Source organism: Hordeum vulgare, chromosome 2H (genome assembly GCF_904849725.1).
Source record: "Hordeum vulgare subsp. vulgare chromosome 2H, MorexV3_pseudomolecules_assembly, whole genome shotgun sequence".
Classification (NCBI taxonomy): domain Eukaryota; kingdom Viridiplantae; phylum Streptophyta; class Magnoliopsida; order Poales; family Poaceae; genus Hordeum; species Hordeum vulgare.
The window spans coordinates 247375205-247389664 of NC_058519.1; the positions used below are offsets into that span (position 1 = coordinate 247375205).

General features: G+C 40.9%; 2 protein-coding genes across 6 annotated transcripts; one reads left to right on the plus strand and one right to left on the minus strand.

Moving 5' to 3' along the window:
- The first annotated feature begins 3398 nt into the window (after positions 1-3398).
- On the plus strand, positions 3399-7827 carry LOC123425999 (ranBP2-type zinc finger protein At1g67325-like). 4 transcript variants are annotated; one of them, XM_045109774.1, is made up of 9 exons: positions 3399-3558; positions 3659-3722; positions 4775-4893; positions 6025-6238; positions 6325-6392; positions 6488-6560; positions 7024-7136; positions 7407-7608; positions 7705-7827. In XM_045109774.1, exons 1-8 carry the CDS (start codon positions 3544-3546, stop codon positions 7569-7571), a joined length of 831 nt encoding a protein of 276 aa, XP_044965709.1. In that variant the 5' UTR covers positions 3399-3543; the 3' UTR covers positions 7572-7608; positions 7705-7827. The 4 variants fall into 4 exon arrangements, with proteins under 4 accessions (XP_044965709.1, XP_044965708.1, XP_044965710.1 ...); XM_045109773.1 differs by having other exon boundaries at positions 3400-3558; positions 7407-7827; XM_045109775.1 differs by having other exon boundaries at positions 3400-3558; positions 3677-3722; positions 7407-7827.
- A 36-nt stretch (positions 7828-7863) lies between these two features.
- Positions 7864-13788, minus strand: LOC123425997 (nucleobase-ascorbate transporter 11). Of its 2 annotated transcripts, none has more exons than XM_045109771.1 (10): positions 12913-13788; positions 11336-11433; positions 11016-11249; positions 9915-10015; positions 9716-9851; positions 9491-9541; positions 9094-9381; positions 8749-8983; positions 8389-8669; positions 7864-8290 (listed from the first exon to the last, which is right to left on the minus strand). In XM_045109771.1, exons 1-10 carry the CDS (start codon positions 13670-13672, stop codon positions 8069-8071), a joined length of 2406 nt encoding a protein of 801 aa, XP_044965706.1. In that variant the 5' UTR covers positions 13673-13788; the 3' UTR covers positions 7864-8068. The 2 variants fall into 2 exon arrangements, with proteins under 2 accessions (XP_044965706.1, XP_044965707.1); XM_045109772.1 differs by having other exon boundaries at positions 11079-11249; positions 12913-13787.
- Between the last annotated feature and the right edge of the window lie 672 nt (positions 13789-14460).

Consider the following 14460-nt stretch of genomic DNA (forward strand, 5'->3'; position numbering starts at 1 on the left):
ACGTTTTATTATTACTAGCAAAAGGGTCCGTGCGTTGCAACGGAAAAAATAATTATAATCTTAAAGGATGCTGATCATATTACGTCCTTAAAATTTTAGGACATTTCTTGAAATGCATGAAAAAATTTTGAATTAGCAAACATTTTTTTCAATTGCACTCAAAAAATAATACACAAACTTTTTTCTCAAAATCATGGACTTTTATTGTTTTCACCAACATTGTTTTCAAAATTACGAACATTTTTCTGAATATGGGAATACTTTTACAAATATCCCGAGCATTTTTTGAATTCTCAAACATTTTATGTTTTCTTCAAAATTCTATTCCAAAATTCTTAGTTTTATAAGTTGCAAAAGTTTTTCAAAATTCGATCTTATTTAAATTTTAAAAAATGGAACAGAAAATAAAAATAAAAAATGAGATTAAAAACAAAGGCACGAACTGTTTTTAAGATTTTTACACGGACTTTTGTTTAAAATTATGACTTTTTTTCATTTTACAGACATTTGTTAAAAAACTAAACTTTTTTTGTATATGTAAACATTTTTCAAAACTCCTGAGTAGTTTTTGAATTCTCAAAAAAATATGTTTTTTAATATTTTATTTCAAAATTCTCAGTTTCTTAAATTTAAGAAAAGTTATTTAAAGTTCTAAATTATTTAAAGTTGAAAAAATGGAACTGAAAAGTAAAATAAAAATACTAAACTAAAAGAACAGGCGGTCACGCATGGGCCGACCCAAATAGGCGTGTTGCATCTTTTTCAATGCCCAGAGCGTAATATAGGAGGTGCCTACATGGCCGGCCCAGTCCGAAGATTTTTCCTGTTTGAAACGTTTTCTATGACTTATAAGTGACAATTGTGGGTAATTTTCATCAACTTTATGGGCAATGTTAATGACGGACGACAGAAGCACTAATTGTTTTATAAGTACTAGCAAAAGGGCCCGTGTGTTGTAACGGAAAAAATATAACATATACTTTTCATTTACAAAAAGTGATCTATAATTTGAGTATTTGTAGGTACAACCAAAACAAAGATGATCTTAGCCTACAAAAACGTAGTTCAAGATTTCACATGTCTTTTATTTTAATATGGCTTGCATGTAGATTTAATATGTACAAAGAAACGGTCAAGTGATCTTCAATTTCGTCCCTAATCATGATTTTGCTGAGATCTTCATCCAACAATCCAAATTAGTATCGGTATGAAAGAAAGACGGGTAATGCATTATTGATTAAGATTACATCCTAGATAATATATTTTAAATTTTTAACAGGTAAAATAACATCATATTCAGATTTTACATATTTTTCCAATTAAATTCATATATAACATGTTAAATTTGGAGTTACGGTTTAGAAGATATGAGTATTTTACAAAAACATTTAATATGTATTACGTATTTAATATCAAAAACATCAGGAATTTTTTCTATAAAATAACATGACGGACTAAGAATATCTATTTCCTTTGTATAATTTTTTTATAGAAAACATGCCCGTGCGTTGCTACGGAAAAAAAATCACCCCTTATACATATTGGACGATATTTGTAAATTCTTTGACAATAAACAACATGATAAATAGTGTTACATAAAAATGTAATGACTGCATGAGTTTTTGTGAGAGCATTAAACTGTTATATCTACTCAAGTTAAATAAGACAAGAAACATGTGTAATAAGCATTTCCAAAATAACCAATATAGAGAAGGTATTAATTAATATTGCACAATAAGCTTTGTTGTGAAAAGTAACATGGAAAATAATAGCATATTTGAAATCTTCACTTTTTTCTGAGCCATTTTCATATATAACATGTTAGATTTAAAGTTAGGATTTAAATGATATGAATGTTTTAAAAGCATTTCAATTTACACAAAAAATAAAGCAATAAGAAAGGAAAAGCAGGAAAGTAACATGCAAAATAATAGCATATTTGAAATCTTCACTTTTTTCTGAGTGATTTTCATATATAACATGTTAGATTTGGAGTTAGGATTTAAAAGATATGAATGTTTTAAAAGCATTTGAATTTACACAAAAAATGAAGCAATAGGAAAGAAAAAACACACCGATGCTGGACTCGAGCTCAGGTCTGCTAGTGGTGCAGCAAACTCTCGATGCGTCTGTCACTGGGCTAGGTACATGAATGTGCTGAAACAGAGGTGAAACTTTATATATACCAGACAAAACGAACCGCTTTTCGATTTTTCCACTTAAAAAGGGAGTGCGGGTTGAATACACAAAATGTCAGGGGCTTTTTTATAAAACCGCCATGACGGACGGCAGAAGCGCTGCACGCTTTATTATTATAGCAAAAGGACCCGTGCGTTGCAACGGGAGAAAAACAATTATAATCTCCAATGATGCTGATCATATTATGTTTTTAAAATTTTAGGACATTTTTTGAAATGCATTAACATTTTTTGAATTAGCAAATATTTTTTTCAATTGCACTCAAAAAATAACACACAAACTTTTTTTCAAAATCATGAATTTTTATTGTTTTCACCAACATTGTTCTCAAAATTATGAACATTTTTCTGAATATGCGAATATTTTTATAAAAATCCTGAGCATTTTTTGAATTCACAAATATTTTATATTTTCTTCAAACTTTTATTTCAAAATTTCCAGTTTTGTAAATTGAAAAGTTTTTCAAAGTTCTAAATTATTTAAACAAAAAATGGAACAAAAAAATGAAAATAAAAAATGAGACTAAAAACAAAGGCACACACTGTTTTTAAGATTTTTACACGCACTTTTGTTTAAAATCATTGACTTTTTTATTTTATGGACATTTTGTCAAAGTTTAAACATTTTTTTATATGCAATTTTTTTTGAAAACTCCGAAGTAGTTTTTGAATTCTCAAAGAAATATGATTTTCTGAATATTTTATTTCGAAATTCTCAGTTTCTTAAAATTGAGAAAAGTTGTTTGAAGTTCTAAATTATTTAAAGTAGAAAAACAAAATGAAACTGAAAAGAAAAATAAGAAAACTAAACTAAAAAAACAGGCGCCCACGCATGGCCGGCCCAAACAAATGTGCTGCATCTTTTTCCAACGTCCAGAGCGTAATATAGGAGGTGTCTATATGGGCCGGCCCAGTCTGATGATTTTCCTGTTTGAAACGTTTTTTATAACTTATAGGTGGCATTGGTGAGTAATTTTAGTTAAATTTAAGAACAATTTGAATGACGTACGGAAGAAGCACTATTTGCTTTATTAGTAGGTGAGATTAGGGAAGATTAGTAGATAAAAATAAAGATAAAGATAAAGATTATGGGAGATTAGGGAGAGAAAAAAAGGGCCATGACAATGCACGGACGTGCTACACGTCCGAATAAAATTCGCCGCACCACGCTGCCCAACGAATCCACGGCTCATTCATAATAATCCACGCCTGCCAAAAATATATACTCGTAAATAATTTCACTCGCCTGTGCAGCACCCCCTCTCCCCTTCGCTCGCTGCCGTTCTTCTCTCCCCTCCACCCGCCGCCGCCGTCGCTGTCGCTGCCGTATTCTCCGCCCCATCCGATGGCTTCTGCTAGGGTACAAGCTGCTTCGGTTGCATTCGATCCCGCTCCGTTTAGGTTCTGGTGTCGGTTCGATTCTAGGGTTTGATGCTTTGGTTCTGATGATTTGCCACTAGTTTGGTGCTGTCCCGCAGATGGAGGACCGTGGAGCGTTTGGGACCAAGAGGTCGCGCAATGAAGGTGAGACAAACTCCTGATCTATGTTGCTGCTTGTTATTATTACCTTGTCTTTTCGCTAGGGCTGCGTTAACTAGGAAGCTGGAAGCCGGGGATCTTCCAGGGTAGGGTTTGCTTAAGAGGGATTTATTCTGAGATGCGCGTGGAATTATGTTTCTGTGTATGAGTGTGTGTTAATAAATGGATGGGATCAAATGCTGAGCTTGTATCCCGTGAGATATTTTTTTGAATCGTACTACATGATTGAATGGATTGTAGGGCTGTCCATTGTTTTATTGTCTGCATAACTTTGTTTATCGCGCCTGGTTGTCCACCTGTAGAAATTTTGAGGCTACCCATTTCTGGTCCTCCTACCCCTCCGTCAGTAGTCTAATCTGAATACGTTTTTTTGTTGTTGAAGAATGAATACGAAATTTCGTTGGGTTCATGGTTTTGTCTGGGTTTGTATACCGAGCAGTACTCATGACTGATATCCCTGACCCACACACGCACGGACTGTGCAGGGAACGCTGCAGTTTTCTGTAATGATACTGTGATTTTTTTTGGTTATATGTCGTGCTATTCACTGTAGTACTCAACTGTATGATTAGCTTAAGACCATCCGTTAATTCATTGCTCATCGTATTAGTTTATACTACAACATCTAGAGCAGTTCACATTTATAGCTGTTGTTTGTTACTACCAATTATGTTTTAACAGATTTTGTGCAGTTTTAGACTTTTAGTCCCTTGTGTGGGTGAAGGTTTTACTTGTCTAAGTTAATCTCTGGAAGATTAGCAGCATCCTTACCTAAAAAAAAAAGAATGTAAAGTGATGTCACATACAAAAAAAGAGTTCCCTTGGCCAGCAGGCTTGCATCGCCAGTACCATGATTTACTTGCATTTTTGGAGGAACACTCGTAGAGTTAAATGTCCTTTTGTTTATATACCGTCTTTAAGCTTTCTTTCTATATTTTACCGTCTTGAGGTTTTTCTCTCTTTCAGAGAGGAAACTTATCATACTGTCATGGTTTACTTGAGTCTTGCTGGTTAAAAGAAAGTTCTACTATTTTCAGTGTCCGTAAGGGAGGGGGACTGGAATTGTCTTCAGTGTGGTAATGTCAACTTCAGTTTTAGAAATGTTTGCAACCGTGGAGCCTGCCGTGCACCTCGTCCATCACCGAGTCCAAGCCCAGTAAGTTGTAGATTCCCCAAGTAATGTCATTACTGATGGAAAATAGGTCAACATTAGAGCTTCAGTTTATTTCCCTTTTCTTTTATCATTGGTGGAGCACATTTAGGCTACAAAGCATGGATACGGCAGAAACTGCCGAATTGCTGTCCTATTACGGGAGGACACGAGGACACGCGTGGATACGCTGGGATACACATATCCTGCAGTATCCCATCTTTTTCCGAATTAAAAGAAGGGGAAAGAAATCAGGACATGGCGGATACAGTGTGGACTAGGTGGGGACTCGGGAGCCAGGCTCGCCGCTGCAGCCTGGACTTGCTTCTCTGATCGCTGGCTCGCCATCGCCGTTTAACCCAACCCCTGCTCTTCCCCCGACGAAGAACATCCATCCAGTAGAGAGGAAGATGGCAAGGAGTTCGATGGCAAGGAAGAAGGACCGGGCGGGGAGAAAGATACTGAGCCAGCAGCGAGGAAGAAGATATAAGCGGCGTGCAGTCTTTTCTTCTGCTCTCTGCAGCTCTCAGGTAGCTGGAGGAGACGAGAAGAGAACATCTCGAGGAGCTGACTAGTCTAGGGTTTCAGCAACTGGATCTTATATGGGCTCTGAGTGGAGAGCTACATGGGCCTGAGTGGAGGGTTCGTATGGACTATGGGCTGCCCCAAAGTCTTTTATCAACAGAAATGAGGCAACATATATCCAGTAATTCTTTTACAAACAACACATGTCCAGTACAAAACAAAATCTCTGATCTAAAAATTATCATTAAATCTTTATTACATACTATTTTTAATATTTATTTATATACCTCGCCATATCCCTGAATGGCTCTTTTTGAAAAATGTGTATCCCGTGTCCCGTATGCGTATCCCCTTCTTTCTGTCCCCGTGTTCGTGCTTTTTAGCATATAGGCAACATGCAAGGCAGACAATTGATATAACCCATTAGGCTTATCATTTGGGCATCTCGTCTGTTAAACCTTTTTCTCATGCAACAAAGTGATGTATATTTCTGGCTTTATTGTGATGGTTGCTTAGTCTTTGATATAAAGGCAACATGAAGGGGAACGAATTTATGCTGACATGTTGCACCATTAAAGAAGCATTTTTTTAGTAACTTTGTTTGCCTTACAGAGAATGATGTCAGCGCCTGCTGGTGGTGGATATGATCGATCACCTCTATTTTATGGTAGCATTGGTGCCCCCTCGTCTCACATTCCTCTTGGATCAACTAGCTATGGTGCTCCATATCCGCATGTTGGAATGCGGTATGGTTATGGTCCACCAGTAGGGCCTCATGGCTCATATGGTCTCATTTCTTCTTATGGCCAACCTGGTCCAGTGGGGGGTCTGTATCTGTTTCCTGAATGTTAATTGCAGTCATTTCAGGATTTACTCAAAATGGCCTATGATTCCTCTTGTTAATTGTTGTAGGGATGGGTTATGCCCATGGACCTGAGTTGGATCGATGCGGCTATGGATATAGAGGATCTCCAATGCCGGTTTGTCTTCACTATCAACCATACAACGAGTTATACTTTGTATACTGGTGTTCTGTTCTTGGGGGAGTATCTGACCATCTTATGTGTGCATGAAGGTTTCTAGCCCATGGCCTGATGGAGCATTAGTGGAAAATAATGACAACACTGCTTCACGAAAGCGCCGTGGAGGTAAGTTATCCCATTTATTTCTCTATATTCTACTAATCGTTTTCTTTTGCAACAAATCTGTTCTGGTTTCCTGCCTCCGGTCTTTATTAGTGTTTTGTGGGTATTTCAATGACATTGCTAGATTTGTCTGATTTGTTCATGATGTTTGAGAGAATTGTGGGAAGCGTCGTATCCCTCTTGGGCGACGTGTTGCGTGTTTATATAACAGGAGCCGATCCCTGAATCATGTGTACATGGTTGAGAGACTTCGAGATCAAGGCGATGCGGTTTGGGTAGATAAGATAGGACTCTAACAAACTACCTAACCAGCCTTATTCTCCAGGATACAGATATGATAACCATGCTACCTTAACGAAGGTGTCATGCATCGGACCTATACACATTAATTCTAACAATGTTTACATGAAGTGATGCAACAAACAAGATTATTTGGTTTTTTTCTTATGGAAGTTCCCATTTATAGGCCCAAATGGACTGTCTGAGGGTGACTGGGAATGCCCCAAGTGTGGTAATGTAAATTTTGCCTTCAGAAACACTTGCAACATGAAGAAATGTGAAGAACCAAGGCCGACTCTTGTAAGCATAATACTCCTTTTTAAATCATTTTCTTGTATCTTGAGATTATATGGTCCTAAGTGACTTTTTTTTCTAACCATCCCACTAAAATCCAGCAATATGGTTTGCATCACTCCCTTGCTTTTTTATGTTTGTGCTCTGATCATTGTGGTATGTACATTATCTCTAGACAAACATTATGGAAATACATGTACTCGTGGCCTGTGGTCTAATTCCTGTCTTCCAACTCCACTTTTTCTCATGTACATTAACTTCATCATCCTCCTGCAGGGAACTAATTCAAGGTCGTCTCGCAAAGACAAAGATGCCCCGGAAGGGAGCTGGACCTGTCCGGAGTGCAATAACCTGAACTACCCCTTCCGCACAGTGTGCAATCGGAAAGGGTGCTCATATAGTAAGCCAGACTCAAGCAGTAAGCCAGACTCAAGCAACTAGTGCCACCTCTCAACCGCGATGAAAGCATTGTTGTATCCTAGCTATACGAGTCTGTAAACTGACTACACATTTAGTAAGCCAGACTCAAGCAACTAGTGCCACCTCTCAACCGCGATGAAAGCATTGTTGTATCCTAGCTATACAAGTCTGTAAACTGACTGCACAAATGTGTTTTCTGTGGACTGGATTCTGCTCCCTGTGAACAAGCATTCATTTGCGTTGAAGCAAATTTCTTTGAAAACTACAATTCATGTGATCTGGATCTTGTGGCTACAAGGGCATTCACTGGGGATTTACTCCTGAACAATGGTTGCCAATTATCATTACTGTTTAAATTTACATGCAATGAGCTCCAGACTGAAACCCAGAACGAACCACCAGTAGCTATAGCCCCTACTAATCTACCTGAATGCCATACAAACTGTTGCAATAGAATACAGAATCTTCGCATCACTACCTCAGAGCATGAACAACCAGTGCAGGGGGGCCATGCTATGTCAATAGCCAACGCACTTAGCCCATCTGAACCAGCATGATATCTTATTTGGTAACCGGTAGGGTTCCAGGGATGCAAGATCCAACTCCAGGGACTTGGGATCTGACCAGATGTATACGCCTCGTTCTTGCTTGCTTCCCGGCACTGTGTTGTCAAGGATTATTGCAACAACCAGAGCCACCACAACGTTGATGGATAGAAGAGCATTCACTGCATAGTTTAGCTGCAGGAGAACCCAGAGAATTAGATCGGCTCATGGTTAAACTACAGCAAAGATGGATTATTGCTCACTATCCAGTTTTTTCAGAGAGAAAATCTCACCCCATAACTGGCAGTGTGAACTGGTCCACTCGAAGCTGCAGCATACGGAAGAAGATAGCCCGGTAGAATGAGATTGGAGCTGGGTTCGTATTGCTGAAAGTATGCGGGGATGGACAGGGAGATGAACAGGGTAAAACCAACGATTATCATGTTCCTTGAGCTTACAGCTTCGGTATATCGCAATGTGGATAAGCCGAGTGCAACAATAAGTGCCCAGGTGAAGCAAAGAACAGAGGCGGCCAAAGCAATAGGGATAGAAGCAAGGAGAGCTCCGATTTTTCCTGCAGCCAAGAATTCAGATATAAGCAATCTACAACTAGTGAATGACAAAATGGTCTTGAGAAAAATATTAGACCATACCAAAGAAAGAAAAAATGACCAGCAAGGCTCCCCCAAGCTGCAAAGCTCTTCTGCTGGCCATTTTGGTTGTGTCAAGGGTATGGATGTTCTCTGTTAATGTTGTCGACCCAGTTCCTGTACCCCATAGTCCGGCGATAAAAGTAGAAATCCCCTCAAGGCCAATCCCTCTGCTAACAACTCCACGTGTTGGAGGGCTTAAATTGACTAGCAACGAAGCAGCATGATATGCTGAAAGCTGCAGAAGTACCAGCGGGTGTTACTTCCATCATCGTTTGAGATATGGTTGTGGATACTTATTCGAGATGGATAGGTACTTTTATTAGTCTGCTGGCAGAAACTACTTACCGAATCAACTGATGCAACCACTGAAACTATCACCATAATGATAGCTGTTTTGAAATGAAATGTAGGAGGGCCCCATTGCAATGGATACGGAACCCTCACCCAGGCAGCAGTACTCCAAGCATTAGAAACATCAGTTCGACAACGCCTCATAATTTCTGCATGTCTTCTGCATGAACCCAATAATATATTCGAACTGGGTATACTTGAACTGCAGCCCTTGAAGTTGTATGCGCCACCAGCAGTTAGGAAGAACGCATACACCCATATAATGCCAACACTGAGTGGTACCTGGCAACAACAGATTCCAGTGCAGTTAGAAGCCAACAAAATGTTGGTTCATGGATGTAAACTATCGACACAACAATGAATATGCAGGGATAGAGGATTAGAGAAATACTGCATAGATGAGGAAGATATGGTTTCCAAACAGGGATATTTTTCTCATGTACTGCAATGCAGAAGGGCAGTGATCAGTATGATATTGGGAGCAATACAAGTTAAAGAACAAACCACCTGCGGTGGCAACGGTAACACTAGAAACATGAAATAGCAGAAGCAAACAAAATAAATGAGACAATGTTCATGGTCACTTGATAAAAAGAAGAGAAACTTGCAGGCATACCAGGGTGCACAGAAGAAGCAATACAATGAGGGGCATGCTTATTTCTACACAACTACCAGCATGAGGAAAACCATAACTGAAAAACGCCAAACCCACTGCAGCAATAGTTGGTGCCACGACGACTGGGTTTATCGATCTGTAATACCACAATTAGACATATGTTCTAGGCTGGTAATTTTATGATGACTTTTTTACATACCTCAGAAGCAGTGACATAAGACCACTGTACCCCAAAATTATTTGGAAAACTGAACCAACAAGTATAGCCCCCTGTAGTTCCCTCATTATGTGCTTGAATTTCTGCATGTCATAAAGAATGAATGCCAAACTGAGAGAGATAATGCATGACATAAGGCCCTTGGTCCAAAGATCAAAGGGTGAAATGTTTGCTAGATCCTCACTTAGGTGAAAATTCAATCCAACACAAAGAATGTTTAGTGTGGAATATGCCACTAAATGTGAACTGTGGTTTCTATTCCCATATAACGCAAATACAGTACACTCCAGGCATCTATTTTTAGGGTGTGGTTTCTGTTCCCTTGGAGACAAGTTATGGACATAAGATATCTGGAGTGCTGGAGTGGACTATGCTTGCATTATATAGTTTCACAATAAGACCTAGTCCTCACCAGTGGAACAGAAACCAAACCCTTAAATGAGAACAAAACTACAATGTTGGTTGTCACATGAGATTTCTGGTGAGGCGGATATATGCAGAAGGCGTTTACTACTAGACCTTATTGTTGTTCTATTTAAGGGGTGACAGCTATTTGATATGCTTCCATACCACGAAACACCAAATAACCATGGTACCTGGCAGTAGGAAAGTATTTTAGTTCCCTGCTTTGCAACTGGCCACAAGTCCACAGTATGCATGCTTATGGTACTCAAAGTTTCATCATTCAAAATTAAGTTTCCAAGAAAATTTACTTTGTACTCCTGGGAATCAATGTTAGCACTCCCACTTTAATGTATAATCATCAGTATATTTTCTACACCATGCTTTGTGAAATAACTCTTTTATGTACCTGCCTCATAAGCATTCACAGCAGTACCAAATTTAGATGATTTTTATTTAAACTTTAGAACTGGATACCAAAAGCATACCTGCTTCTTACTTTGAACCTTAGCCGAACAGCTCGATGGTAAAATTATGCCTACTTCCCTATCACTTCACTACCACAGGTATGTATAGCCGTATAGGTTCAGTGTTGTATTATATAGACATAATGTTTTGCCATTCATAAACATGAACAGGTGAATTTTTGTTCTATGACATTTGGAGTAATGCGTCCATTGCCTTATCTGAAGCTTGAGGAGGAGTGTGCAGATAAAGTAAAGAGGGTCTAGAACTTGAGCATACATCTTCACTAAGATTTCTGAACTCCTCAGAGTTCGCGATCACCAATGCAGGAGCCAAATATACAAAAGAACTTCCTTGAATCAATGGAAGCCGAGAACCAAGAAAAGTATGAAGTATTGTTGTAAGACCAGACACTAATAACATAGTGGAGATGACTGTAGCTGTGTCCACCTGTCACATGAAATGAACATATTATTTCAAGGCAGTTTTACAGCTAAATGCAAATAAGGATAAAAGAAAGGAAGGGAAGGTCATACATCCGATCCACCCATGGTTGGTACCAATATCAAAGGAATAAAAACAAGTGAACCGGCTATTGACAAGTAGTGTTGTATGCCATAAAATATGAGGAGTGCTGTAATAGAAAAAGAAAATTAAGTTAATAACTGTCCCTGCAGTTACCATCAGATTGACATCAAAACTCATCAAAGTAAGGAATAGCAGGCCAAATGTGCATTGCATTACAGCACAAGGTTTTAAATTGTGTGATCTGATAAAAAAATGAAGTTAAATGATGTGTGCCCTACAGTATGCAGACTGTTTCATCCTTAGAAATCGTAATGTAAAATCAGGCTGTCTGCTACGTAAAAGTGGCTTTTAAATATTAGAATGCCACTTCAAAGTTGAAGTAAGTATGAACCTGCAGAAGATGCTGAAGATCTAAATTGATGCCCAAGCAATTTATTTACTTGACTTGGATATCCAGGGGATAAATTAATAAAGGCAAAGCAATAAGCCTCAATATCCTTGCATTATGTTGAGATAACTGAGTCAATAAGAGTATTAGGTAACAAAATTATTAGATAGAGACTGGACAGAACGACCTTAACATTTCGTAAACATTAGATAAGTCAGTAAGTGGACAGAGGGCACATGCGGTGCTTCCCACACTTCCGGTCAGCCGCTTACAGTTTGATGAAAGTGATCACAAAATCAATTGACAATGCCCCTAAATTTTAAGCGTAAATTCTATATACGCACAGAAAACCAAAAAGAGTAAATTCTAGGGTCTTCTCTGACGATTTGTTCGTGCAGGTGGTCTGATAGGCAAGAAATTCGAAAAATTGAAGCTGGCTAAATGGCAATATAGATACCAAAAGCAAAAAGAGAATGGATTAAATTTGTATTTGGTTCATATGTAAAAAATATGCATTACGCGGCATCCAAATTAATAGACATAATAGAGCAAATCCCGTTCAAGTCGCAAGAAAAACATATGACGCAACTAAAATAACTAAGCAAGTTTATTTCCCTATTTTCAGCTTTTGGTATATATTTATATTGGAATATAAAATGATAGCAGAAACATATACTCTATTGCTAGCAATTACTTGTGCAATAAAAGCTCATTTGGACAGCTTTAGCTGTAAGTCTTAGCTTGTCTGATCACACAACCCCTTAAAGCAGCTTGTGTAATAAACATTGTGCTATAATCTAGCTCGAAAATACAGTGAGCAGAAATAGCCCACTAAAATCAAGTGGAGTGTCAAAATAAATAAATCAAGTGGAGTGTCTAGAAACAAGTGGTTCCAATTAATCCGACATACATACATTGTCTAATTAGGCATAGCAAATTGCACACCCAGAGGTTAAGGATCATCTCGATGCAGGACTTTGATATAACTTTATATACATCGGGTGGCAGGCACTCATAATAGATACAGTAGGAACCAATTATACTTGAAGACATCGCTATCAGTCAGTATGATTATACATGACCCTCGAACATGACTATCACAACCATCATAAAGACTAACATTCATTTCTCTATTCATCATTAATAAAATTGGTGCAACGCAGGGAATAGTTTGAAGCAGAAGCGCAGGGAACTCACCCCACCCGGGGTTCTCGGAGACGCCGCAGCTGAGGCCTGATGGCCGATTAAGAGGCGCCAGTTCCTCGCCTTGGACACCGTCGGCAACACCATCCTCCTCGTTGGCCCACTGCTGCTGGTAGTACGCGGCCAGCTCCGCGTCCCTCTCCTCATCCTCCTTTTTCTTCCTCGCCTCTGCCTCCTCATCCTTTCGCTTCGCATCCGCCTCCTCCGCTTTCTTCCTCGCATTCGTATCCGCATCCGCGTCGGCGCGCACGCCGTTGGCGTTCCAGCCCACATTGAGCGCCCCCCTCTCGCCGAGCAGGCGCTCAACGCCGTCCCTCCTCCTCGCCGGTTCTGGCTGCGCTGACACCTCGACGGGGCCTGCGGCTGGCGGGATCTCGAGCTCGCCGCGGAGGTCGATGCGGCGGTGAGGGCGGCCTTGGTGGCCGCGGCGGTCGAGGTCGAGAGGCGGCGCGGGATCGGGGTCGTCCTGCGTTTCTTCAGCCGCGGGAGGGCGCGGCGGGCGGCGGGAGGATGCCGGGGGAGGCGGAGGCGGCGGGGGACGCGCGGTGGAGGTGGAGGAGTTGGAGACTGCAGACTCGCCGGAGAAGAAGGCGGAGGGGTGGAAGCCGGTGCGGCGCGCCCAGGACCGCAACTCCCGGGGGTTGTGGTCGGTGTTGTTCCCCGTGAAGGGCGGCACCCGCTCGTCGTCCTCCCCGCGTCCAGGGGCAAGCGCGGCCCCGCCGCTGCGGGCGGTGGTTCGGCGGGAGCTCGGCATCGTCGGCAGACCGCGCAACAGCTTGAGTAGTGTGGAAGCAGCCTAGCACAGCAGCTGCTCAGCAAGTGACCGCTGAGGAGAGAGAGAGACGGGTAAGGGTACCACGTCGATGTGTTTGGTTTGCAAGGAGATGCTAGGGTAGTTATGGGTCCTTCGGCCGTCGTTGGGGAAAGCGAACGTTGGTTGCGTGACTGACACGAGGTGGCCTACCGTGGACAACGGTTGGCGGGGCCCGTGCGGCAGGGAGACGGTGGTTGTTGGTGCGGGGATCATGGTGTGTCGCGTCATCGGTCCGATTTTTTTAATAACCTTTCCTGCAAACAAAACGCAAATCTGACCCCAGTTTAAAAATAAGCTTAAAATTGACCTCTTTACGTAACACCAACGTCCCTCACTCTGGTTTGCACTGGAGACGTCAGGGACCCTAGCGTCTGGCACGGGTCAATCGATCAGCCTGCCGTTGACCGGATGACGTGGCGAAGGGCTACGAGCCATGGCGTCTGGATCAGGGACCAGACGCCAGGGTCTCTGGCGTCTCATAACTCCAATCTAGTGCAAACATATTGATGTCAAGTGCGCGCACCCAGACGCCAGGGTCCATGGCGTCTGATCCTGGCCACATGACCACACGTCAGGGTCCCTCGCGTCTGGGTCCTGAACCCAACTATACTATGTGGTGGATTGGTGGTGTGGGTTCCACCACACTCACTTTTCCCTACCATTGCTGCTTCATTTCTGCTCTCCTCCTATCTCCTCCCTCTCAAGATCCCCATCGAATCCAAGTAAGA

Bases quoted from the DNA above. Each gene is read 5' to 3' on its own strand.
- LOC123425999 (XM_045109774.1), top strand. The intron at 6,239-6,324 runs GTCTGTATCTGT...TAATTGTTGTAG, and splicing joins CCAACCTGGTCCAGTGGGGG to GGATGGGTTATGCCCATGGA. The intron at 6,393-6,487 runs GTTTGTCTTCAC...GTGTGCATGAAG, and splicing joins ATAGAGGATCTCCAATGCCG to GTTTCTAGCCCATGGCCTGA.
- LOC123425997 (XM_045109771.1), bottom strand. From the start codon at position 13,672: ATGCCGAGCTCCCGCCGAACCACCGCCCGCAGCGGCGGGGCCGCGCTT. The intron at 10,016-11,015 runs GCAATGGACGCA...TATGACATGCAG, and splicing joins CTCCTCAAGCTTCAGATAAG to AAATTCAAGCACATAATGAG. The intron at 8,291-8,388 runs GTGAGATTTTCT...GTTCTCCTGCAG, and splicing joins TTCACACTGCCAGTTATGGG to CTAAACTATGCAGTGAATGC.